General features: G+C 36.1%; 1 protein-coding gene across 3 annotated transcripts in view; it reads left to right on the plus strand.

The window, feature by feature from the left end:
- The window catches only part of PDS5A (PDS5 cohesin associated factor A), a 137,557-nt gene that overhangs the window by 56,460 nt on the left and 53,176 nt on the right, over positions 1-27,921 (plus strand). For all 3 annotated transcript variants that reach the window (XM_062212636.1, XM_062212635.1, XM_062212637.1), the window contains exons 7-17: positions 2,718-2,798; positions 5,025-5,165; positions 9,339-9,454; positions 11,971-12,065; positions 14,255-14,400; positions 16,594-16,745; positions 17,945-18,058; positions 20,052-20,133; positions 22,113-22,161; positions 22,389-22,528; positions 27,446-27,561. In XM_062212636.1, coding sequence (XP_062068620.1) covers positions 2,718-2,798; positions 5,025-5,165; positions 9,339-9,454; positions 11,971-12,065; positions 14,255-14,400; positions 16,594-16,745; positions 17,945-18,058; positions 20,052-20,133; positions 22,113-22,161; positions 22,389-22,528; positions 27,446-27,561 — 1,232 coding nt within the window. The remainder of the gene's footprint in view (positions 1-2,717; positions 2,799-5,024; positions 5,166-9,338; positions 9,455-11,970; positions 12,066-14,254; positions 14,401-16,593; positions 16,746-17,944; positions 18,059-20,051; positions 20,134-22,112; positions 22,162-22,388; positions 22,529-27,445; positions 27,562-27,921) is intronic.

Raw genomic sequence — 27,921 nt, forward strand, 5'->3', positions numbered from 1 at the left:
TTGTATAAGATTACCCTCAGTTAAGTGCTGTTTACCATCCATAAGCAATCTTGGATTTATGAACATTGTGATGTTGTCTTTTGGCTAGTTTAGTTTCCTCTTTATCATAGGTTTAAAACACAAGAGTTTGGATTCCTTTTCAGAATACCTATCATACCTTTTATATAGGTATTGTCAGAAAAACATTTGAATAGAAGCTAGAGATGTATGGGTAATGTTAAGATAACAGGATGTTTTAGAGCTAATCATTCCTCTTCATTACCTATTATTTTTTCTTTTTTTAAGGCTTTATTTTCTTTGTTTTAAAATGCAGAATTAGAGAGAGAGATCTTCCATCTGGTAGTTCACTTCCCAAATGGCCACAATGGCCAGGGCTGGTTCACGCAGAAGCCAGGAGCCAGGAGCTTCATCTGGCTCTCCCACTTGGATGTAGAAGCCCAAGGACTTGGCAGTCTTCCTCTGCTTTCCGAGTTGCATCAGCAGGAATCTGGATTGGAAGTGGTGCAGCCAGGATTTGAACCAGCACCCATATGGGATGCTGGTGTTACAGGCAGTAGCTTAACCTGTTATACCACAACACCAGCCCCCTTATTTCCTTTTTATGTTTCTTTCTAGCAGGTTCTCCTAAGAAACTGAAGGACTTATCTCCTCACAAGCTCATCCACTGGGCTTTCCTCAAACCCACTCTGCAGTTGATATTTGCCCCACTGGTTTTTTCCTCAATTGGTTCAGTATCCTATTTTCAGATGTTAGATAAATATATCTAATTACACTTAATTCATAAGAAGAAGTGACTCATTTTCAATTCTTCTCATGGCTCTAGCAAATAAAAATTTTTATTTTAAAGATTTTTTTGTTGTTGTTATTCATAGGCAGAGTTAGAGAGGCAGAGAGAGAGAGGGAGAGCACAAGCACTGGATCAGCAGTGGTGTAGCTGGATTTAAACCGGTGCCCATATGGGATGCTTGCACTGCAAGTGGCGGCTTTACCTGCTATTTGCATTTTATTAATTCAAGTGTACCTATCTTTTTTTTAAAGAATTATTTATTTATTTGAGAGGAAGAGTTAGAGATCTTCCATCTGCAGGTTCACTCCCTAAATGGCCTCAACAGCTAGAGCTGGGCCGGTCCGAAGCCAGGAGCCGGGTTCTTCTTCTAGGCCTCCCACGGGAATGCCAGGGTCCAAGCACTTGGGCCATCTTCCACTGTTTTCCTGGGCCAGCAACAGGGATCTGGACCAGAAGTGGAACAGCTGGGACTCGAATTGGTGCCCACATGGAATGCCTGCACCACAGTGGGAGGCTTAACTTGCTACACAACACCTGTTCCAAACCTGTCATTGATAAAGATTTTGATAATGTGACAAAAAGGAGTATATCTCATGCAGAGAAAAACATTGAGAGGAATAGATGGTGTATTTGGTGTTTGTGTTATAGCTAAATGAGTGATTTCACTGCCTACAGTTGCAGTTGCCCACAGTCAACTACATTCCACAGGCATTAATTTGAAAGCTACTGAAATAATTCCTAAATTTAGAATTGCACGTTGTTCTGAATACAGTGTTCAAATCTGCTTTGTCTCGCTCATGGATTTTCCCTTTGTTCAGCATATTCACCTTGTGTATGCTGCCTGTCAGTTAATCGTTTAGTAGCCATCTCAGCTATCAAACCAACTGTAGAGGCATGCAGTGCTTGTGTTAAAATAACTGTTATTTTACTTAATAAGTAAATCCAAAAATGCAGTAGTAGTTATGCTGGTAATTCGGAAAGCCAAAGGGGAAGCCTTAAAGTACTTTAAGAAAAAGTGAAAGCTCTTCATTTCAGGAAAGGAAAAAAATTTGATGCTGAGGTTGCTAAGATCTATAGTAATTGTGAATAGAAAAAACATAGTACAGGTTGTGCATCCCAAATCTGGAAATCCAAGATGGTTCCCCAGGTGGAAAATTCTGCCACTGACTTAATTGTATGATGACTCTGAGTCAAAACACAGACTAAAGATGCTGTATAAAATTACCTTCAGACTGTATGTCTAAGATGTAATATCCATATTAGAAATTCTAGTTCACGTCTGGTTCCAACAATTTCAGTAAAGTGATACTCAAGCTCTATAAGTAGGGTTTGATACTATTTTTTGTTTCAGGCATCTCCTGAGGGTCTTTAATTTACCCTTTTCAGATCAGGAGAATGGAAGTTCCATTAGGTTTTACAGGAGCACAACCATGCTTATTTTTTTCATTTTGGGTCTGAATGCTTTCATACTGCTACACAAGGGTTATGTGGTTGCAGCAGTGACTATCACCTATAAAACCTAAAATATTTAGCGTGTTTCTTTGCCTAGTTGGCAGCACCCTTTTGAGTTGCTTTCCAAGTCTATTCTTCCTCAGAACACAAATTGATTTAACAGTGAAGTGCTGAGCATGGTGAATTAGAGATGTTGCCAGTTCATACTGGTTAACAGATACAACCAACAATCCTTAGGGTCCTTGGTTCCATAAAATAGTATATTTGCATTTTTTCTGTTATTCCATTTAGTTCACTTTGCAACTACTGTATTTAAGGTTGCTTGAGTTCAAGATACTGGGTAATACCTTGAATGGAATTGGCTTTCTTGTTTGTTTTTTGTTAATATTTTAGTAGATTTGAAGACTACCATATTCTATTAATGTTATCTCACAAATTTATTAATTCATTTTAACTTCACGTTTTTATTGATTTTCAGAACTTAAATAAACAGTCCTTCGACCTTGCAAAAGTTCTCTTGAAAAGAACAGTCCAGACTATTGAGGCATGCATTGCCAATGTATGTATTTCTGTTTATATTTATTCCGTAGTTGTATAATTAATTCTTAATCCATTGTACAAATGTAGTAGAATAGCTCATGTATTAGTTTATTTAGACTGTAAACAGTTTTATCTGCAAATATGAAAGAACTTAAATGTCCATGTGTCACTAAAGTTAGAGAAATGTAGCAAAACTTGATAAGCTTTAAGGTGTTTTAAAATGGTACAAGGTAGTGAAAGTTACTTTATGAAAACTTGTCTATAGCTCCCACCTCTTCTCCCAGATATGCTGATTTCATTTATTGTATTTCTCCATCTTCATGGATCTTTCTCTGTTTTCTTTTTTATGTCTTCTAAGTCATTCTTCTGAAATATTTTTTTTTCTTTTTGAATGACTGTTAGTAATGAAAATAATTTTTTAAAAGCTTTTTGAATAGAATTTTTTTTCTGTTTTTTTTGCTGAAAAATTGATCATTTTGGAAAAGTAAAATATTTGTAATTTCATACCATCCTTGTCTCCCACTTGAGTAGCCGGAGCCCAAGTCATTTGATCGGCCACTGCTTTCCCAGGAGCATTAGCAGAGTGGCAGGTTGACTAGTAAAATCATGGATTTTAAAATAAAATCAAAGCTTGAGACTAAAAATTTTTTCTGGTCCAAGGGAAGTTTTCGGTATGATGAGAACACAAATTAGCTAAGTTGTTTTATTTTAATAATTAAGATCCCTTGAAATGTCATCTTTAGAACACTATTAACAACCTAATTTTTTTCTTAATAAATAAATTTCCATGTATTATTTTAAGTGTTAATAAAAACTTTCAACACAGCTGTTGTATTTTAAAAAGTGAAACTACATACTAAGATTTCATTCTGAGAAAGCTGATGAGCCTGATGTCGTTGAGTAACAGTAGAGTATTGTACAGTGCATATTATGAAGACTTGTGAATTAAAGCACTGCTGGTTTAAAGTTAGTGATTGCAAAGCAAATATGTATTCATAGTTCAGTTTCTTTTTCATTCCTTGACCCTCTGGTGCTCCATCAATTTTATACATCATCCATTTTATGCTCCATCTATTTTACACATTTGAAGGCTTTGTTCCTTATTTCTTTTTCTTTGCCTTCTTCTCTTTTAGCTTTGTGTAAAAGTAAAAGTAGTCAAGGTATTACCCCCTCTGGAGTTCCATTGCAGTACTAGACTTAAGGAACCAGTCAGATCAGAACTGAGGAGAGTTTCAAATACACCATCGCAACTCATCATAAACATTTTAATTGATCCAAGCTTGTGGAGCACACCAATCAGAAAATAATCCCCTTCTTCAGTGTAATTTTTTCCTTTACTATTTAGTACCATATAATATTCTCTGTTGGAAAGGTGCTTTGTACTGTCCAATCTTTGTGTCAAGTGCCATTTTATACTACTTTGAATTCTTACTCTCCCTTTCATTCTAAACCATGACTTTCTCTGTGTCCTGAAGTTCATTGCATCTTCCCTAGCCCATAATTGAGTATTCAGTGACCTCTAGAGTTTGTCCTTCTGCTTCTCTTGATATATTTTCAATATCATTATGACCCCATTTCTCATTAGCTTTGATAAAATGATTAAAATCCCTCATATTCCAATTGGTAAATCCCTGTGTTAGAAGCTTTTTTTTAAAAACTCTTCTTTATTAAGGGGTTCAGCTTCATCAGTTTTAAGCTCTTCTTTCTGTGGCTGTGCTACATATGGTAGGACTTTGAGGTGCCTTGTAGCCAATACCAAAACTGGAAAAGCTGCACATTGGGCTATTTTGGAGGTTGAGAGCCTTTAGTGCTTTAGGTTTACTAACACAAAGTGCTTCCCTGAAATATACATCAACAGCATAGGTAATTTGGCTTTCTTGTTTAGGTGGCTCAGTTCACTCTGTGAATGTATTCTGTTCAACATCCCAATTCTGCTTTATTTGTCTCCCTGTAATGTTATTTGATAGGATGTTTTGTAAAGTTCAAGGAGAAGTGAAATTTTAAAATGTTTACTTTGGTGTTGAAAATGTGTTTTCCATGTATTTTGGGGTACCTTTGTGTTATCTGGAGATTTATTTCTTCTGTTACTTAGATGACTCGTTATATAGTAATTTAGACACTTCCTCTGTATCATCCCTTCAATAGTGTATGTAATGCCTGATTATTTTTTTTTAAATCGTACACTAATGGAAAATTTGAAATTTTATATGAAATATTTTATTTTTGTTTTTACTATCTCCTATAGTTTTTCAATCAAGTCCTGGTGCTGGGAAGATCATCAGTAAGTGATTTGTCAGAACATGTGTTTGATCTGATTCAGGAACTTTTTGCTATAGATCCTCATTTATTGTTATCTGTCATGCCCCAGCTTGAATTCAAACTGAAGGTAGGATTGACTGATTTTCAAACCCTTTAAACGTTCAAGAAAAAATATGTATCAGATAGTTTTTGTATAACTGTAAAAAATTTAAATGTGAGTTAAATTGATTATACTTGTTTATAAATTTTTTAATCATTTGAATAAAATAATATTTCTTGAGGACAAAAAGAATTGCAGAATTTCAATATACCTAGTTAAATATCCACTGATAAACACAGTGATACAATTAATAGAAATGGTATTACCTTAGACATTCATTGTGATAACTATATTTTTAAAACATCAAAAGATTTTTCTTTTAAGATTTGTTTATTTATATTTAGTTTATTTGGAAGGCAGAGTTACAGAGAAAGGTAGAGACAGAGAGGTCTTCCATCTGCTGGTTCATTCCCCAAATGGCTGCAACAGCCAGAGCTAAGCTGATCCAAAGCCAGGAGCTAGAAACGTCTTCTGAGTTTCCCACGGGAGTGCAGGGGCCCAAGCGCTTGGGCCATATTCCACTGTCCTCCCAGGCCATAGCAGAGCTGGATTGGAAGTGGAGCACCTACGACTTTATCCAGCACCCATATGGGATGTTGGCATTGCAGGTGGCAGTTTTACCCACTATGCCACAGCACTGGCCCCAAGAGTTTCTTCTAAGAAACAATGGTTGTGGGGAAAAATATTATAGAAAATAAGATTTCGCCGGCGCCATGGCTCAACAGGCTAATCCTCCGCCTGCGGCGCCGGCACACTGGGTTCTAGTCCCAGTTGGGGCATTGGATTCTGTCCCGGTTGCCCCTCTTCCAGGCCAGCTCTCTGCTATGGCCTGGGAGTGCAGTGGAGGATGACCCAAGTGCTTGGGCCCTGCACCCGCAAGGGAGACCAGGAGAAGCACCTGGCTCCTGGCTTCAGATCAGCGCGGTGCGCCGGCCGCAGTGGCCATTGAAGGGTGAACCAAAGGCAAAGGAAGACCTTTCTCTCTGTCTCTCTCTCACTGTCCACTCTGCCTGTCAAAAAAAAAAAAGATTTCATTTTCTTACCATTAAAGAGTTTATTGTGACAACAGTCTGAAGATGTTTCTGTAATAAGTTATTTCAAAGTATAGGCATTAAAATATTCCCTCCAATCTGTCCTGGAGTCTGTATATGTAAAGTCAAATTTCTTTAGCCCTTAGATCAATCTGTCACTGGAGAATGGGGACACAACATTAGGAACCAGATTGTGGACTTAATGTAAACTGAAGGAAGTTATTGTAAACTGTGGCTATTCCCCAAAATGGGTTTTGTTTGATTCATTTTATTTTTAGATCATAATGATGTTTTTCACTTGTTACTTGCCCACAATTAATGAATTAACTTAAAAAACTAAGGGATTTTACTTTTAAGGTGTAGGTATATAAGTTTCCATTTTTTAAAGAAAATCGGAAGATCTGACAATATTAGGCCCTTATTTCCTACATGACAACAAAGTGGTAGAATTTGTGTAATAGCGGCTTCTTAAATGGGTTATGAGTTTGTCATAGTTCCAGTTATTCCTTTGTGTTATACCAACTCTTCATTGATAGATTTTATAACCATGTTACAAAGGAAAATGACTGAGATTTTTTCAGAAATCTTTAATTCCTTTTTAAAGAGATTAACACAGTAGTCAATGTTATGGCATTGTGATCTCTTTAAAGACAATGCATCTTACTCAAGGCCAAGCCAGTAAGTTTTATATTTTCCTTTGTTTTTAGATTAAAAATATACTGAAATAATACTGTGTCCAAATAAAACATTTATTAATGGAATATTTTCTTTATTATCTTACAATTAGTATATCACTTATATTTTGTTTGTTCCTTAGTGCAACCCTAGATTTACTGGTATAAGTTTTCTCATTCCAAATGAAGAAGCAGAGATATAGATTAGTTTAGGTATATAGATACATAGGCATAGTTTAGGTATATATGTAGGTATAGTTTAGGTAAATACTTATAGATATATATATATATATATGAATGATTAGGCTGCAGTTTTGTCACTAATATGTGCTAAGCAGATAGGCTAGGAAGTTATGACTGTGATTATTTTCTGCGTTTTTTTTTAATTTTTTTAAATATTTATTTGAAAAGTTAAAAATACAGAGAGAAGGAGAAAGCGAGAGAGAGAGACAGAGAAATGTCTTCCATCCTCTGGTTCACTCCCCAGATGGCCACAGCAGCTGGGGCTGAATTAGGCTGAAGCCAGGAGCTTCTTCCAGGTGTCCCATGTGGGTACTGTGGCCCAAGTACTTGGGCCATCTGCTGCTGCTTTCCCTAGGCATGTTAGCAGGGAGATGAATCAGAAGAGGAGCAGCCAGGACTTGAACCAGCTTCCGCATGGGATGCCTGCACTGCAAGCCCTGGCCCCTGTAGTGGTATTTCTTAATCATACAGTTATAATTGTTTACATTTATTATTCATAGTCCTTGGTTACAGGACTCTGGGAACAATAAAAATGTTGGTGAAAATGTTTTAAAGTAACAACTTACTTGGTTTTACAGTATTATGTTCTGCTGCATGTTGCTATATCTGTAATTTACTACATGGGTCCACAGAATAAACAAGTATTTAAGGAGCACACCAGAGTGGTGCTGCTTTGCAGCCATGGCCGTAATTATCAAGAAAATTTTCACAGTTAACATTTTAAACACTTACAGGTGTAAGGAGAGAGATTTATATTTATTCTTAAGATTTAAAAAATGTTTTAATGCAGTCATTAAGTTTTCACCGTCAATTGTTCTAGATTAATTACTTGGCAGTTAGAGACAGTAGTTGTGTTAGCTACCTGTTCTGTCTGGGATTGGTCAGAAATGAAAACTAGTGTGGCTTTATTGCATTTCTTTTAGGAAGTCATTGGTAAATTTTTAATACAGAATTTCTCATTTTACCTTCTCTCAATTAGTAAAATATGTGTGTGTATTCGTAATTTAAACAGTATATAGTGTATCATACTAGTTAACTGTGGTTATTGATAGTACTGTTACTCTGCATTGTTATTTGAGAAAAATTGTCAATCATTTCTATCATTCATAATTTTAAATGTTGACGCTTGATATAATTTTAATTTTTTTATTTTAACTTTGTCCACAATATTTATTGGATATTGGACAGTGCTTTAGATATACATTGTATATCTAACCTAAAAAAATTAATGATGAGTTTTAAGTATTGCATTTATTGTCCTAGTGAATATAACTCAGTCTGGAATTTTTTTAAAAAATGACCTAACAAAAAGTACCAAATTTTGCTTTTTTATAGTGTTCAACTTATAAGACTCTTAGATGCATCTTAAAGTTTTTGTTTAGCTAATAAAAATGAATATTTTTGAATTATGAAATTCTTCAATATCATGTTCTCCTGTGCATTGAGATCCTTGATTAGAATTTTGGATATCAACACTTTAAGTGATCTGTGTGGTTTTTTTGGAACTTAAATTGCACAACAGCTTTCTTTTCTTTTTTTTTTTTTTTTTTTAAAGATTTTATTTATTTATTTGACAGGTAGAGTTATAGACAGTGAGAGTGAGAAACAGAGAGAAAGGTCTTCCTTCCGTTGGTTCACTCCTCAGATGGCCGCAATGGGCCGGAGCTGCGCCGATCCGAAGCCAGGAGCCAGGTGCTTTTTCCCGGTCTCCCATGCAGGTGCAGGGCTGAAGCACTTGGCCCATCCTCCACTGCTTTCCCAGGCCTCAGCAGAGATCTGGATCAGAAGAGGGGCAGCCGGGACTAGAACCAGTGCCCATTTGGGATGCCAGCAACGCAGGCAGAGGATTAACCTAATGTGCCACAGCGCCAGCCCCAAACAGATTTCTAATAATGAAACTTACTAGAGTGGGAATTATTTGCAGGCTTGTCCTTCATAGTTTTTCTAGGGCTAATGAACAGTGTTCCTTTGAATGATATGTCTTAATATTTGTACAAGGTCTATCACCAAGGTGTAGATTGCAAATAAGCAGTGAAGTATGCCTAAAGTAACAGCTGGGAGAGTTTGAAGTAAGAGCAAAGTACCAGATGATCCACCATGGAATGAAATCAATTTCTGCATTTTAAATGACCACATATTCTATTTTGAAGTTCTAATCATTTTAAGCAAAAATACGAATTGTGTCTTGTGAATATTCATAATGTTTTCTGTAAGTTGATGAATAAAATTTGGGCCTCATTCTCTTTTCTCAGAGCAATGACGGGGAAGAGCGATTAGCTGTTGTTCGGCTTCTAGCTAAATTGTTTGGCTCTAAAGATTCTGATTTGGCAACGCAGAATCGTCCTCTTTGGCAGTGTTTTCTTGGACGGTAAGAGAACTATATTTTATATATATTTTGTTGTATATTTTAGAAGCTAGTTAATAACTTCAAGTTGATGAAAACCATACATATCAAAACTTGCTAACTGTTGGTTTTCTTGACATTTGTGTTGTAGTCTTTGTTGGAGAACAAGTTGTAGGACAAATTTTTTAGTGGGGGGACAAATTTTTTATAAAACAAACTTACTGTCTTTTCTATACTAATATTACTAGAATAAAGAGATGGACAATATCTCAAGTTCTTAAATTTTTAAATCATGAAACTGAAGATATACTAGTGCAATTTTTAAGAATCCCTGTCATCAGTCCACAAAATCATTCATTTACTACTGTTTGTCTTGTGTTTGTAGATTATCTAATTACTTAATATGCTTTAACTAATTTTATTTAATTGTATGTTTTTAAAACAGAAAGTATAATTTTCTTCAACTTGAATAATTTTTAATTATTTTCTGAACAACTATTATGTTTGTTAAGGACATATTAAATTCTTATATTTCTTTTGCTTAAAAATAAATATTAGTATTCTGGAGAACATTTGAGATTCACCATTGTTTAGTTCAACTGATTTGGAGAATGGGTTCAGAATTTCATTACAATAAATTCATAATAGTCCTTTATAGTAACAATCTTAGTTTCTGAAAAGTCTCAGTGACATAATATCTGAGAAGTTGTTTTTCAGGAGACCGTTTTAAAGATCTTGATTGTAATAAGTGCTGATTATGAGTTTTCACATTTTAATTAAATTTGACTTTATAAGAGTTGAGAATAGAGGGAAGGAAGCAACTGTACTTAGATACAAAGGAGGAATTTTGTATAGCAGTGATTGACATCAATGTTTGTTGTGTATCAGTTAAACAAAAATGCAAGGCTTCATTTTTTACCTGAGTTGTGAAAATGAAATAAACCTTAAGCTTTTTATTCATCATCTTACATTGACTAATAACTTTTTGATGAATCTGATTCACAGAAACATAAAAGTATTAGTCTTTCTTACTGTATTGTTTTCCTTATTTTATAGCATTTAGTCTTGTAAATTACATTGAAATTTATTTGATCATAAATACTAAAGTTGGGCCCATCATTGTGGCATAATGGGTAAAGCTGCTGCCTGTGACACTGGCATCCCATACGGATAGCAGTTCATGTCCTGGCTCTTTCACTTCTGTTCGAGCTCCCTGCTTCTGGCTTAGGAAAGCGATGAAAGATGGCCCAAGTACGTGGACCCTGTTACCCATATGGGAGACCCAGGTGAAGCTCCTGGCTTTGGCCTGACTCAGCCGTAACCATTGTTGCCATTTGGAGAGTGAACCTGTAATCAGAAGATTCTGTCTGTCTCTCTCTCTTACTGTCTTTCCTTCTCTCTGACTCTGACTTTCAAATAAATCCTTAAAAATAAATAAATAACGTTTAAGTTTCTCTGTTATTTTAAATCATAAGTGCAGGATTTCATTGAACTATGACGAATATCTGAATAAGAATGTAGGAGACCATAAATACTTCATATTTTTTCAACAAGTTCAGTTTACTTGAAAAATATGATTTTCTGCTATTTAAAATCAAATTATTTATCATTATCAAATATATTTTGACAGTTGCCCACTTTTAAAAATTTGATACTGCTTGTCTTACCCTTATTATTCTTATCCTTATGTAATATGTACATATTTGATATTCTAGAATCCTTACTATGCACTAGACCTTCAAAACAGAGCATTTTAATACAAGTTGTTCCTAAGCAGATAAACTTTTGTGATGAGGCAGTGTGACTCACACATTTTATGTACTTGTGTTTAAAACATTGTATCTGCCTTTTATATATGATTTGCTTTCTACCTCAAATTTCCCAATTTTTTTTTTATCTTATAAACTTTTTTTAAACAGGATTTATTCATTTATTTGAAAGGGAAAGAGAAGGAGAGACAGAGAGCAAAGGTTCTTCCATCTGCTGGTTCACTCCCCAAATGACTACAATGGCCAGGGCTGGACCAGGCTGGAGCCAGGAGCTTCTTTGGGTCTCTCACATGGATACAGGGGGCCCAAGTAATTGGGCCATCTTCTACTGCTTTACCAGGAACATTTTCAGGGAGCTGGATTGGAAGTGGACCAGCTGGGACGCTAACTGGCACCCATCTGGGATGCCAGTGCTGCAGGCAGAAGCTTAACCTTCTAAACCACAGCCCCAGCCCCTGAATTATTATTTATTTATTCATTTTTTTACTGTCAGTATAATTTTAAAATCTCAAACTTTCAGGTCTTGGGAGAGTAGTTTTGGTTCCGAGTGTGCTTATACTGTTTTTGTTTTAGCATGTTAAATTCTGTTTTTGAAAATGTTTTTGTAAAATTCATTTGTTTCTGTTGTACTTTTTTATTCAGAACACATTAGCTGTCATTATAACACTTTGCTAATAAGTAATTGTTTAAAGGCATTTACATATTAAATATACATTTTTTGAAAATAATTATTTGCGTTGGAATTAGTGTTTACCAATTTTTTCTATGTAGATTTAATGACATTCATGTTCCTGTAAGATTAGAAAGTGTGAAATTTGCCAGCCACTGTTTAATGAATCACCCGGATTTAGCAAAGGATCTCACAGGTAAGCTACATTGTTTAATACAAATACTGTAGTAATCACACATTTTTGATGTAGCTTGTAACCTAACTTCTGTTTTTTAAATAGATTTTAGCTGTTTTTAAGCTTGCATTCTTAAAGAACTGGGAGTTGATTTAATGCTTATGTAATAAAATTGCATTTTAAATCTTCATGTTTTAATCCTGAAATTTCTTGTAAATCATTTTTTGAGGAAGTAGAGTATTTCCTATGACATGGAATTTAGGCACAAATCATTGTATCTATATGACTAAATGTAGTAAGGGAAAGTGATGATCTTCTGGACTAGACTAGAATTTCTTATTCTTCATGTGAACCTAGAATCTTTAAACGTATCCCTTTGGAATTGACCATGAAGCATTGCAGGTTAAGCTGCTTCCTGTAATGCCAGCACCCCTCATGGGTGCTGGTTGAGTCCCAGCTGCTCCACTTCTGGTCCAACTCCCTGCTAATGACCTGGGAAAGCAATGGAAGATGGTCCCAGTGCCTGGGCCTCTGTACCCACGTGTGAGACCCCAACGAAGCTCCTAACTTTGTCCTGGGACAGCCCTAAGCCTTTGCAGCCATTTGGGGAGTGAACCATCAGATGGAAGAATTCTATCTTCCTGTGACTTTCCCTCTTTTCCTCTCCCTCCCTCTAACTGTAACTCTGCCTTTCAAAACAATGAAACAAAATCTTAAAAGAAAGAACGAAGGAACAACCTATCCTTTGGTATCAACAAGTAAGTGGCTTCTGTCAAAATGGTATTGTTTACCAAGAAACACAAGAAATAACGTTTGTTTTTGGTTTTGTATTGTGAAGTGTTTAGAAATTTTTTTTAGAACTTAGAGAGCATTATTCTGTTTTTTTTTTTTTTTTTTTTTTAAAGTTTTATTTACTTGAAAGTGTAACAGAGAGGGAGGGAGAGAGAAATACCTGAAAGAGCTGGGGCTAATCAAGCCAAAGACAGGAACCAAGAACTTTTTCTAGGTCTGTCATGGAGGGTGTTAGGAACCCAAAGACTAGCCAGTCACCTACTGCCTGGGGCACATCAGCAGGAAGCTGCGTGGGAAGTGGAATAGCTGGGACTAGGTAGGGGATGTTGATGTCTCAAGAAGCAGCTGAAGCAGACATGCCACAATTCCCGCCCCTATTAAATGCACAGGTGTATACATTATCAACTAACTTTTTTAAGCATCTTTACTATTTTTCTTTTAACTCCTTTTTTTGTAACTGAAATTTCAAGTTATGTAAATCAGACATTGTGTGGAATATAACTTTCCCAGCATAATTTTCGTAAAACATGTTTTTTTGTTTGTTTGTTTGTTTGTTTGTTTGTTTTGACAGGCAGAGTGGACAGTGAGAGAGAAACAGAGAGAAAGGTCTTCCTTTTTGCCGTTGGTTCACCCTCCAATGGCCGCCGCGGTAGGCGCGCTGCGGCCGGCACACCGCACTGATCCGATGGCAGGAGACAGGTGCTTCTCCTGGTCTCCCATGGGGTGCAGGGCCCAAGCACTTGGGCCATCCTCCACTGCACTCCCTGGCCACAGCAGAGAGCTGGCCTGGAAGAGGGGCGACCAGGACTAGAACCCGGTGTGCCGGCGCCGCAAGGCGGAGGATAAGCCTATTGAGCCACGGCACCGGCCAAACATGTTATTTATTAAGATGCATCTGTGCAATAAGTGCAGGTTTGTGATTGTGTGGAGTACTGTTGCCTTTAAAAATGATTTTAATTCATGCCATGTTTTGTAAACATTGTTTTAGTAGACAAAAGCCCAAAGGGGGCTGGCATTGTGGCTCAATGGGTAAAGTTGTTGCCTACAATACAGGCAATCCATTTGGACACTAGTTCATGTCCTGGCTGCTACAGTTCTGATCCAGGTCCTTGTTAATGGCCTGAGAAAGCAGCGGAAGATGGTCCTAATGCTTGGACCCTTGCATCCAGGTGGAAGACCTGGATGAAGCTCCTGGCTTCAGCCTGGCCCTTCCCTGGCTGTTGTGGACATTTGGGGTGTGAACTAGCAAATGGAAGATTTTCTGTCTCTCTCTCTATATATCCCTCTCTGTCTCTATAGTCTTTCACATAACTAAACAAAATTTTTTTAAATTCAAAGCAATTGTCTTTTCTGTCATTCTAAATCATGACAAATTGCATAGCTAACATTTAGCTTAAGCTTTTTTTCTCTTGTTACAGAATATTTGAAGGTTAGATCACATGATCCAGAAGAAGCTATTCGTCACGATGTCATTGTTACTATAATAACAGCTGCCAAAAGAGACCTTGCCTTAGTAAATGATCAATTGCTTGGCTTTGTAAGAGAAAGAACACTGGATAAACGGGTAAAATCTGAGGAATTTTATTGTTCTGTAACTTTCTGTATTTAAATTGTTTGCTAAATACAGCTGTTATTATTTTCTATTTAAAGTCCTTTCTGAAAATCAAATGAATAACTGCTAAATAAAGAGCTGTTAATTTGTATATTTCTTGTGTATCTTTTAATTATCAGTAAATACATTTGATTCCATCGTTTTTCAGATCTTAGACATATATACTGTTAGAGTATAGCTTGAATAAAAAAGCTGCTAAATCAAAGTTTTATTCTGTTTTTCCACATACATGATGATTTTCAAAAGTATATTGATCACCTATATTTATGTCCTATGTTTAACCTTTCAAATATGATTTTCTTAATATAACTTTGAGTGTGTTTTTCATTGATCTAAAAGAAAATCATACATCCTAAGGAAGTGATGTTTCCATTTTCCTGTGCAAAGCTAAGGGCAGTTTCTGTTTTGTGTTTAGTTTTTAATGCAGTTTCCTCTATTTGATGCTGTTAGAAATATGGATTAATAAGGAAAATAATCCTAAGAATACCAGTAACAATTGCTAAGGAACACAAACATATTTCAAAATGTTTGTGGAAATGAGATTAAGACATTTATTTTAATGTAAAATGATATTCATGCATGGTATTTTTAATATCCATTTTATATGAAAGTTTTAGATGTTTCATCTATGCATAGATTTCAAAATTGTTTCACATCCAAGTACATATAATGCTTAATTTTATTTCCCAAGGGTTTTTGTAATGCTCCTTCATCAAAAAAGCCATAGTCAGGCATACAAAGATGGCTAAGTAGGCCTCTACTTACATCTTTAACAGTGACTGTTAAACAGTGTGCTGTTTGAGGCATAGTTGAGAACTGTCTAACCTGTGGAAATGTGTTATTTACTCATAATTTCAGAGTAAGAAAGCAAATATAGGAATAGATACTTTCCTTTAAAATACTCATAGGAGAATCTTAAAAGTACATAACATAATCATATGAGGCAGGTTTTTTTTTTTGAGTGAACATTTGACTTGTTCAATGTGTAATTCTAATGTTGAAGATTTTTTTCTTTTAGTCTTAATTTAAATGAAATGAGTCTCTACTTAGTAATAAGCTGGCCTTACTTCATATTCCTTCCTTGTAAAATATTACCACTTGTGTGATTTCCTTTTTGAAATATCTCATTCCCATAAATATTGATTTCACAATCTCAACAAGAGTTGAGTAAATTATTCTCCCCAAACAAACAGCATGTTATAATCCTAAAAGTATCCACTGGGTATTTTTGTACTCGAATTGTGGCCTAGTTAGAGGGCCACTGTTAGTCTTTCTGCACTATAGAAGTTGGGGACAAAGATTAATTTTAGATTTTGTGCTCACACATTTTTGTTTCAAAATGTTAAAATATATCTTTTAACCTGTTGCACAGAAATGAAATTTCATTCCATGTACTAACGAGGCGAAAAATGAAATGACACAAAAATTTTATAAGAAGTACTGAAGTACAGTAACCAAAATTAGTATAATCCCATTTTTTGAGACATATTTTTTTTTTTTTTTTTTTTTTTTACATCAAGATGATTCTCACTCTAGGTTTTTGTGGCCTCCTCCCTTGTCCTTCTCCCCTGCCTTTCTTTTCTCCTCTAGTAAATATTACGAAACTTTAGAAGCTCTTCCACTGACTAGAACATGGTTAGGTAAATCTATATTTAAGTTCCATGTAAAATAATCACACAGGTTCTTTCCAACTTAGTAATTTCATAATTCTTGGGACTGAGCTTTATTCTTTTTATATTAGGTTAATGTCAAAAAGAATGTAACTAGGAGTTAAGATATTCCAGGTGATAACTTATTTGTTGAGTGAATAATACCCTTCGCCTTTTACCTTTTAATCACTTCTGAAACTTGGCCAATATGTTCTTAGAATTGAATTAAATCTTCTATAAAAATTTACTATTTGGCTTTGAGAGAAATAAAACAGTGACCAGTATTTGCGAATTTTCTAAAGCAGACTGGTTTCTAAAGACACAAACTCAAAATATGTAAAGTGATTTGATAAAGACTCTTATGAAGAGAAATACTGTACCAGTTTATATATGCACGTAAGACTGATTTTTATAATCTAGTGAAACCATGACAATTTTTGAAAATTAGCATGAAATTTTGATATCTTGCTCTTCTAATAAAGATTATACTTTTTAGTGGCGAGTAAGAAAAGAAGCTATGATGGGTCTGGCTCAGCTTTATAAGAAATACTGTCTACATGGTGAAGCAGGAAAGGAAGCTGCAGAAAAAGTCAGCTGGATAAAGGACAAACTTTTGCATATTTATTATCAGAACAGCATCGATGACAAGTAAGTCTTAATATGTTGGTAGAAAGGTTAAATCCAAAATTGCTTTAACTTTGTAAATAAAAAAACATTTTAATTCCTTCTTAAGTTTAAAAATCATTTTATGCATATTTATTTATATTGTGTTTCAGTAATTGTATCCAAAAATTGAAAGGTGGTACAATAATAGTGAAATGAGAATGAATTGTGGAATCTAACAGTACAGAGACCAGTTGTTCACTCTGTCCCTTACTAGATGTATGTCCTCACACAAGTCATTTAACTACTGTGTACCTCAGCTTTATAGGAAAAGGCGTAATAAGACCTTTCTTACAGGATTGTCATGTGGATTAAATAAAATAATGAGTATATAGTTCCATAGCATGATGCCTGGCAATGGAGCACTAGTCAATAATTCCTGGTTATTAGCTTTCTTTTTGTAACACTATGACTACCAATAGAAGAACTGCTAAATTTTAATTTTTTGAATATTAAGTTAATTCTGCATTGCATTGTATTAATGATACTTGATTTGTGCAACATGCTTTGTAATATTTTATTGAAATTCTGAACTTGGACATCAACAGATGGATATTTCACTGGTTAATGACATTTTTTTTCTTGTTCTGGTGATACCAAATAATTAGATGTAAACTTAGTAAGAAGAAAATTTCAGTGTTAGTAAGAAATTCAGATTATGTAAAGAAGATCAAATATACATAAGAACAGCTAATTTCAGAATGTATCATGAAGGGAAATCTCCCTGTTTTTACTACTTAATAGCATGGGAGAAAGGAGATGAACTTTAACCAGGGAAAATTAATTAATGAGTTTCTTGAGAATTAGCTATACTTGGAATCATAGCTATGTATGTATTGTTACCTAGTTTGGTATAGTTCTAGATTGTAGAAGAATACATGGAACAGCCTAGCCTAGCAACCTGTGCTTAGGAATAATATTTAATCCTTTTAGAACAAATATTTTATGCTGGCATATTATATAGTAAAACCACAAATGAAAACCATGTCTCTAAATCTTTAAAAAACTGTACTCAAACTTCCAGGGGAAGGAAATGATAATAATGTGGTGGTTCCCATTGTATCTGTGCACTTAGCCATCATATTTGAATAATATCTTTGTATAGGATTATTAAGATATAAAATGTTGCTTCTTAAAAATAAAGTTGTTGTGTTACTTGAATTGTTTTCCTTGTTGTTTCATAGACTGTTGGTAGAAAAAATCTTTGCTCAGTACCTTGTCCCCCATAACCTGGAAACAGAAGAGAGAATGAAATGCTTATATTATTTATATGCTAGTTTGGATCCAAATGCTGTAAAGTAAGTTACTTTTTAAATCTTTTAAATATGCCTGCAAGATTTGATAAAACTAATTAATTGTTGCTGGGGTTTCTGCTGCTTCTATTTGAATTACATCCTCAGGTAAATAGAGAAAAATATGGTTTACATTTAGAGTATTTAACAGCAAAAATGGTGTAATATATATGCAGCATGTGTCATAAAAATATATATGTAAACATGTTGAACAGCATGAACGTATGCAAGCAGGATGGTGAATAACACAAGAGTCAGCTGTTTGGCACAGCTCTTAAGACACTGCTAGTGTACCCACAATTCTGTTAAAGTCCCTGGGTTTGAGGTCCAGCTCTGCTCCTGAGTTTAACTTCCTGCTAATGCACACCCTGTGAGGCAGCAGGTGATATCTTCAATAACTGAGTCCCCACCACCACCACCACGTAGTAGACATTGATTGAGTTCTCAAATGCTGACCTTGGCCTGCCCCAGCCCTGGCCACATGTTCTTCTGAAGCATTTGAGGGTCATTTACAGACATATGAATCCCTTATTGTTTCATTAAAAAGAAGGACATTCTGTTACACAACCCAAATATCCTTATTGAAACAACAAAAATGACATTGATACTATATTATTGCCCGATCCAAGGTATATTCTTATTTCCTCAATTGGCTCTATAATGTTTTGGACAGTGTTTTTTGCCTAGTCTAGGATTATACATTGTGTGTTTTGTTATGTTTCTAGTTCCTGAATATGAAACCATTTCTTAATCTTTGTTTTTTTGCCTTTGCTGTTGTTTGGCATAGGATCCCATAGATGGATTATTTTGTAGAACGTTGCCTCAGTTTGTAACAGTGTTTCTTCATTATTAGATTAAGATTATGTATGATTTAGGGTATTTGGCATCTCATGTTGGTGTACCTGAGCTTCTGGTTCCAGCTTCTTGCTAATGCAGACTTCTGGGGGCAATGGTAATGGCTCAAGTAGTTCGGTTTCTGCCACTCATATGAGAGATGTATACTGAGTTCCAGGCTTCAGTCTGGAGTGGCTGGGACTTGAACTGGCAAGCCAGTACACGATGTGGTTGTTCCAAGTGGCAAGTTAACCTGCTCTGCCATAATGTCCATTCCAGCACAGTCAATTTAAATGTGACATTGTGAACCTACATCATTTCTAAGACATTTCATTTTTCTAATGTAGTCTATAGCCCTTTATAAGTATCCCTTACCCTGCCATTAAAATGGCCTTTGTGATTTAATCCTTGTCTCTGGTATGCTCCCCACTCACAGCTTGTGATCCAAGAATGTAAATGTTTTTTAAGATTGTTAATATGTGGCCGGCGCGGTGGCTTAACAGGCTAATCCTCCGCCTTGCGGCGCCGGCACACCGGGTTCTAGTCCCGGTCAGGGCACCGGATTCTGTCCCGGTTGCCCCTCTTCCAGGCCAGCTCTCTGCTATGGCCCGGGAAGGCAGTGGAGGATGACCCAAGTGCTTGGGGCCTGCACCCGCATGGGAGACCAGGAGAAGCACCTGGTTCCTGGCTTCAGATCAGCGCGATGAGCCGGCCACAGCGGCCATTGGAGGATGAACCAACGGCAAAAAGGAAGACCTTTCTCTCTGTCTCTCTCTCTCACTATCCACTCTGCCTGTCCAAAAAAAAAAAAAAAAAAAAAAGATTGTTAATATGTGATAAGAGCTTTGATGTTTCATCTCTCCTTGCACCAGAAGTTTCTGATTACCTCTGTTTTGAACATCTTTGAATCCTGTTATATACCTAGCAAGATCCTATTCCTCCTAAATGTCCCAAATATTTCTTCTTATAAGAAATCTTTTATTTACATTATACCAGATTGTCTTAAATCCTAGCATAAGTTTTCTGCTTAAAATTTTAAGCTAAAATAGAGGAATAATATATGTGCCATATATATATATATACCATTTATCAGGTGAAGTTAAAAGTTGAATTATTTGCAAAATTTGTTATGTAATGTTTTTCATGTTCATAACTTCATTTATAGAGCTCTCAATGAAATGTGGAAGTGTCAGAACATGCTTCGGAGTCATGTACGTGAACTGTTAGATTTGCACAAGCAGCCTACAGTAAGTTCATTATTTGTTTAAATTCATAGTTTATTATAGTAATTTCTCAGTTTTTGTGTAATGCTATATAATAAAGCAAGGATAATATCTCAGACATTCCCAATGTGTGTTAAACATAATTTCTGGAGCCTGAATTGTGGTATACAGGGTAAAACTGCCGCCTCCAGCACTGACATACCATATGGGCACTAGTTTGAGTCCCGACTGCTCCACTTCCTATCCAGCTCCCTGCCCATACACCTGGGAAAGCAGTGCAAGATGGCCCAAGTACCCATATGACCCCTCATTCATGTGGGAGTCCCGAGAGAAGCTCCTGGTTTTGGATCAGCTCAGTCCTAGCTGTTGTGGCCATTTGGGGAATGAACCAACAGATGGAGAATCTCTCTCTCTCTATAGATAGATAGATAGATAGATAGATAGATAGATAACTCTACCTTTCAAATAAATAAATAAAAATTAATAATTTCTATAGTTGCTCAAACTGAATATTTGTAATTAACCTGACAAATTTTTCTAGCACAGGCAAAGAAATGGGGTGTTTTCGTATATTAAAATTTTAGAGGCCGGCACCACGGCTCAATAGGCTAATCCACCTTGCGGCGCCGGCACACCGGGTTTTAGTCCCGGTCGGGGCGCTGGATTCTGTCCCGGTTGCCCCTCTTCCAGGCCAGCTCTCTGCTGTGGCCCGGGAGTGCAGTGGAGGATGGCCCAAGTGCTTGGGCCCTGCACCTGATGGGAGACCAGGAGAAGCACCTGGCTCCTGGCTTCGGATCAGCGCAGCGCGCCAGCCGCGACCATTGGAGGGAGAACCAACGACAAGAGGAAGACCTTTCTCTCTCTCTCTCTCTCTCTCACTGTCCACCTGCCTGTCAAAAAAAAAAAAGGATTTTAGATAAGAGGAGTTTATACATATTTTAGCAATTTTCAAATAATTAGAATTAGATCTCAAGATAAAATTATATTAAACATCATTTGTTTTTACTCCATGGTTCTTAATCTTTCACTATAGAGTCGATATCAGTATCAGTGTTATAAATCTGACAATGTGAAATTAACCAAGAAATTCTACTAAAAGATTTTTGGAAGTGGGAGAAAAATTCTCTTCATACACTTTTCCACTGTATTTATTTGAATAGATATTCTAACCAAGGAACTTAGAGTCCAGTGAGACTGGCAATCTTTTCTTTTGTTAATGAGCAGATAGTAAAAATAAGAGATGTCTGCTACCTATTTTTATAGTTTCAGATATTCACTTATGCTTTTGCTGTGTAAAAACAGTCATAGATAATGTATAAATGAAGAGACATGTCTGTATTACCATAAAACGCTGTTAACAAGAACAGGGAAACCATGGAGCTATAACTTAACAGTTTCTCATCCAAAATATTCAAACATGGTATAAGTGAAAATTTTGAATAAAGTAATTATTCATTGTGAAAGATGAAAGGGAAGTACATTTTGGAGGGGCATATAATTTGAGAATATGTAAGTAATGTGCCACAAAAAAAGTAATAAAACTATATTCCAGAAGAAAAATTTCTAATTCCCTTTTTTTGGAGAATATTCTGTGGCATTTTACCTTCCTAATAATTTTGATGTGATAATTTATCGCTTTTCGGCCTTTTGGCTAAGATCAAGTGTTGATGTGATAATTTTATATCTGTTAATTGCTTATCTTTTAGTCAGTCTTTTAGCAAAATAATGTTCCTATGAAAGTTTATGTACTCTTTTAATTTTTAATACTTTCCTGCTAACACTTCCTTTCCTTTATTTGTCTTAACTTGATAGTTGTTGCTACTCCAAGTTCTTTGCTATGAACTTAAAATGTAGATGTGGTAAGCCATTTTCCTGTGGGTAGGTTTACTGTAATGGATTAATTTTAACTATGTAAAATATGCAGTAATGAGTATTGATCATTCTTACAGAATTTTGTTGATACATATGACTGATTGTTCTTTTGTTCCTGTTTTAAATTCTAGTCAGAAGCTAATTGTTCTGCTATGTTTGGAAAACTGATGACCATAGCAAGTAAGTTTGTTTATTCACTCACTAACATGCAGTAAACATCACAATAGATAATTTAATTTGCCCAATAGAACTATCATTTATTGCTCAATAAGAGAACATTCTTATCTTAATTATATTTCTAAGAACCAACTAGGCCGATTTGCTTTTAATGGCTCAGCAATTTTTTTAAATAATATGATTTTAGTATGGTAGGATATTTTTCCTTAACTGATATTGTTCTTTTACAGAGAATTTGCCCGACCCTGGCAAAGCACAAGATTTTGTGAAGAAATTTAACCAGGTTCTTGGTGATGATGAGAAACTGAGGTCTCAGTTGGAGTTATTAATCAGCCCAACCTGTTCATGCAAACAGGCAGACGTTTGTGTGGTTAGTGAATTATACTTTTACATTCATTTTACTAGATTGACTTATAGAACTTTATATTTCATTAAAAGCCTGTTTTACACAAAGTATTTTGTGTGAATTTAATAATATTGTGCACTCTGAATTACTTAGGTATGTGTCTGTGGATCAACTTAGTTCTCTTTACTTACCACTCACTCTCCAGCCACATCCCAGGAAAAATCTAGAGAAGTAACCCAGGGAGATTGGTCCTAAGAATTGAGCATGATAAAGTACTTTGTATTTAGTAGACATTCTTTGAGTAAATGGTAAGAATTTTCTAAATGGTTGTCTGTGCATGCATTTTCTTCTCCTTTGTATTAGTATGGACAAAGTCCTTGTCAATAAATCAGCAATAGTAATATTGCCATATATGTGATTTCTTTTATAGATAAATTCCTATTTAGACTTTTGTCCTCATTCTATTCTTGGACTCCTTATTTTATGGAAAGGCACTTTTCTTGAAACTACTGGTAAAGAACACTTCATTTATTTATTTACTCAGCATTTTATGAAACAGTCTTCTCAGCAGTTGAGAAAGCTGAGATTCAGGCCTGCTCAGTATTTATTAGCACATATTTATCTGCTGGGGGAAACAGAGAAGACATGAGGGAGAGGGAAGAGAGGTGCTGAATTATGCCAGTTAGTAACAGTTATAGGATGTTCTGTTTTCTCTTATTCTATCTCATACTTTAATAAGTGATTACTTTGCACATGAAATAATTATTTTATGAGATTTATATTACTTATTTGAAAGTCATAGTTGCAGAGAGAAAAGCGGGAAGAGAGGGATCCTCCATCCGTTGGTTCACTTCCCACATGATCACAATGGCTGAAGTCAGGAGATAGGAACTCCATCTGGGTCTATGTTGGTGGTAGGGTCCCAAGCTCTGGTGCCATTTTCTGCTGCTTTCCTGGAATAATAGCAGGGAATTGGGTTGAAGTAGACCATTTGGAACTCTAACCACTGCTCATATGGAATACCAGAGTTGGCTGCACAGGCTATGGTTTAACTTGCTGTGCTACAGCACCCTCTCCAAATAATTTTTTAAATTAATTTATTAGAAAGCCAGAGAGACAGATACAGTGATCTGTCCTTTGCTGGTTTACTCCACAAATGCCTGTAACAGCTGGGACTGGGCAGGTTGGAGTCAGGAGCCAGGAACTGAATCTAGGTCTCCTATGCACGTAGCAAGGGACCCAGGTAGTTGAGCCATTTTCTAATGCCTCTCAGGGTGTGCATCAGCCGGATACTGGATGCAGACTGGGGCTAGGACCAAACACTCATGCACTTTGATACCAGATGCAAGTGTCTCAAAACACTGCCTTAACAGCTGTTCTAAATATCCGCCCCTGAAAAAGTACTTTTTAAAAACCAAACACCCTTTTTGTTTTAATTGAAATAACAATGAAAATTGTGCATAGAAAATTGTACAAAGAAGAAAGAGTATGGGTCTGGCACCGTGGCTCATATGGTTAATCCTCCGCCTGCGGCACCGGCATCCCACATGGGCACTGGATTCTAGTCCCAGTCCAGCTCTCTGCTGTGGCCCGGGATGGCAGTGGAGGATTGCCCAGGTGTTTGGGCTCCTGCACATGCATGGGAGACCAAGAGGAAGCACCTGGCTCCTGGCTTCGGATCGGCACAGCGCCAGCCATAGCAGCCATTTGGGGAGTGAATTAATGGAAGGAGACCTTTCTCTCTGTCTCTCTCTCTCTCACTGTCTATAACTCTACCTGTCAAATAAAAAATTAAATTAAAAAAAAAGAGTATAGTATTTTTGAAGCTCTTATTTTTTAGTTTGTGTAATACTTGGATTTAATAAATTATAAGCTTATAGTAATAGAAGCTCTTTATTGGTTTTGTATTTCATAGCAGTGTTTAGTATACTAACCAACTTATGTAAATTAGTAAATACGTATTATGAGTAGTAATAGTATGCAGTGATAGCATAGATTTTATGAGAAATTTATGAAACATTATCAGGGATATAGAAAGAACTCTTAGAAACAAAAGCAAAACTGTCTACTGTCCTTTCCTGAAAGGATTGCTTTGGTTGAAACTTTCTCAACTACTTTTCAGTTATAATACTTTATGTTGTTGGTGCTGGCACTGTGGCATAACAGGTGAAGCTGCTGCCTGAAACACCAGCATCCCATAGGAGTCCCTATTGCTCCACTACTGATCGAGTTCCCTGCTAATGCGCCTGGGAAAGCAGTGCGGGATGGCCCAAGGGCTTGGGCCCCTGCACCCACATGGGAGACCCAGAGAGAGCTTCTGGCTTCAGCCTGGCCCAGCCCCTGCTGTGACAGCCATCTAGGGAATGAACCAGCAGATTAAGATCTTTGTCTCTTCTCTCCCTCTGTAATTCTTGTCTTCCAAATATATAAATTTTTAAGAAGCCACATAATGGCATAGCACTTTAAGCCACTGTCTGCAGTTCCGGCATCTGATACGAGTGCAGGTTTGAGTCCCAACTGCTCCACTTCTTAGCCAGCTCCCTGCTACTGCACCTAGGAAGGCAGCAGAGGATGGCCCAAGTGGGAAACCCTGATAAAGGTCCTGGCTTCAGCCTGGCCCAGCCTCCACCATTTGGGAAGTAAACCAGCAGATGGAAGAACTCTGTCTCTCCCTCTCTCTAATTCTTTCAAATAAATATATAAAATTTTTAAAAAAGACTTCTTGTTGGTTTTAAATGTTTCCATTTATATTTTGGAGGTATGTATTACTTTTTTCCCCTTGAATGTGTATAGAAAACTATTTGTTGCTACCTACCTGTCATAGATTGATGTGGCTTGCTCCTTATCTCAAATATCAGTTAAGATTATCACACAAATGTATTAATATAATTGTTATGAGAGTTTAAATCTTACATACATAAAGTACTTGTGTGGTGAGAAATTTCCTCAATGGAAGATTGTTATGTAGGCATACCAAAACACGTTTCAAAAAGCTCTTTGTGTAGTATTATGTTTATATATATATAGAGATAGATAAATGTGTATTTAACATAGTTCTATTGCTGTGTTTGAGTAATTATGCATTCTTTTCCCCTTAGAATTGGTTTCTTATTTCTATGTCTATGTATAGTGCTTTCTTTCCTTAAACCAAGTTTTTCAATTTATTAGTAATGTATTTCAAGGTACTGATAATATACATTTCCTAGCAGTTTTTCAATAGTCATTTTTGTTGTTAGCCTCTGATGTATTTATCTTATGTTAAAAAAATTATATTTGAGACTATAAGAAAATTTCCTTTTTTGAGATACCTCACAAAATAAGATTTAATTTTCTTTTCTCAGGCCAGGGTGTTAATCCACTGCACCACAGCAATGGCCCCCAAGAGTAATTTCAAAAGATAGTGAAATTGAGCATTTTTTTTGTTTTTACTGCCTTACTTTCCCCTTAAAGATTCAATTTATGTATTTGAAAGGCAAAGTTGGCGGGGGAATGTCTTACATCTGATTCATTCCCTAAATGGCCACAGCAGCTGGGAATGGGTTGATCCAGAGCCAGGAGCCAAGAGCTTCTTCCTGGTCTCCCACATGGGTGCAGGGGCCCAAGCACTTTGGCCATTTTCTGCTGCTTTTCCAGGCACATTAGCAGGGAGCTGGGTCGGAAGTGGAACAGCTGGGATATGGACTGTTGCCTATGTGGGATGCCAGTGTCACTGAAACAACTTTAAAATATACTAATATGTTTCTCTTTTATAGTTGGGAAAGCACATTTAATGTACATTATTTCCTCAGCCCAGATGCATATTTAACAGAACTATTGAATTAAAAAACTTGCTTTTACAATAAATTTTCTTAGTGCCCAACACATTATATACTTAATCATATTTTTGAGGAATCAGTCACAGTTGTTACCTTCTTTAGAAACTTCCTGAATTGATATCTTTGTTTATAGGATCTGTTTGACATAATGTCATAATCTTTTTAAATTGAGAGACTTTTGTTTTTTTATCCATCAAACAGTGTACAATAATTATATGTCTAGGTTACAAATAAACAAGATTCTAAGAGAGTGCATGGTTAATCCAAAACTGAAAAAGTTTTCAAATTATGAAATAATTAAAACTAAGAAAACATTCTCATGAAAGTGTAAATTTTATTATTTTTTCAACAGTTGAGTGTTAAAAACAGTTGTTACACTAAGTAATCATTTCATGAGGGGTGAGCATTAAGCCTAGCAACTAAGACACTCATTAAGATCCCCACATCCAATATCAGAGTATCTGAATTTGATTCCTGGTTCTTCCCCCTCACTCCAGCTTCCTCGGTGGCCACAGAGACTTGGATTGAGTTCTTGGCTCCTGTATTCAGTTCCCCGACCTTTGCAGTTCAATGCCTGGGTTTGAGTCCTGGTTCTACTCTCCATTCCTACTAATGCGCACTGTGGAAGGCCGCAAGTAATGGCTTAAACACTTGAGTTCCTGCCACTTAGACAGAAGACATGGATTGATTACCTGGCTTCTGGCTTTGGCCTAACCTAGCCTCAGCTGTTGTGGGCTTTTGAGGAGTGAACCAGTGGAACCAGTGGATAGAAAATCCCTGTCTCTCTTTTTCTTTCTTGTTTCCCTCTTTCCCCCACCCCGCCCCACCTTTCAAACAAATTAACAGTTAACAGTCATATTTTTTAAAAGAAAAATTTCATGGGAGTAATAGCAGACAAAAGGTCAAAACCACAGAGAAACCAAGTCATCCGCTTATGTTCTTCACTGTCCAGATTTTTCCAAGGTTGCTCAGTGAATGTCTAAATTTTATTCAGGATCTAAAACAGAAAAACATTTTTTCACTACTGTTGGTTTTAAATCTTTGTGTTTTATTCCTGTAATCATTTTTATTTTTTATAGGCATGAGAGTAAATCATATTTATGATAAAACTCTTTACTTTTTGTAGAGAGAAATAGCTCGGAAACTTGCAAATCCTAAGCAGCCAACAAATCCTTTTCTAGAGATGGTCAAATTTCTGTTGGAAAGAATTGCACCTGTGCACATTGATTCAGAAGCCATAAGGTAAGATGTTGTAAATTTAAATTTGGGGCCCGTAAAGAGATCTTTTAAAAAATGCTTTTCCTGTATATATTTTTTTTTTGTATACTTCTTTTTAATAGCAGAAGAACACATGTTCCAACTGAAAGAAGGCCTGCTGATTTTATGATCTTTGGCTTTATTTATGGCTTTTTATTTTTAAATATTTATTTTAACCTTTCTCCTGTTCATTGAAGAAAACTCAGAATAAAGTGTGATTCAAGATAGCTGTCAACATCCCTCTGAAGGTTCTTTTTTTTTTTTTTTTGGACAGGCAGAGTGGATAGTGAGAGAGAGACAGAGAGAAAGGTCTTTTTGCCGTTGGTTCACCCTCCAATGGCCGCT

This window comes from Lepus europaeus, chromosome 16, assembly GCF_033115175.1.
Source record: "Lepus europaeus isolate LE1 chromosome 16, mLepTim1.pri, whole genome shotgun sequence".
Taxonomy (NCBI): Eukaryota; Metazoa; Chordata; class Mammalia; order Lagomorpha; family Leporidae; genus Lepus; species Lepus europaeus.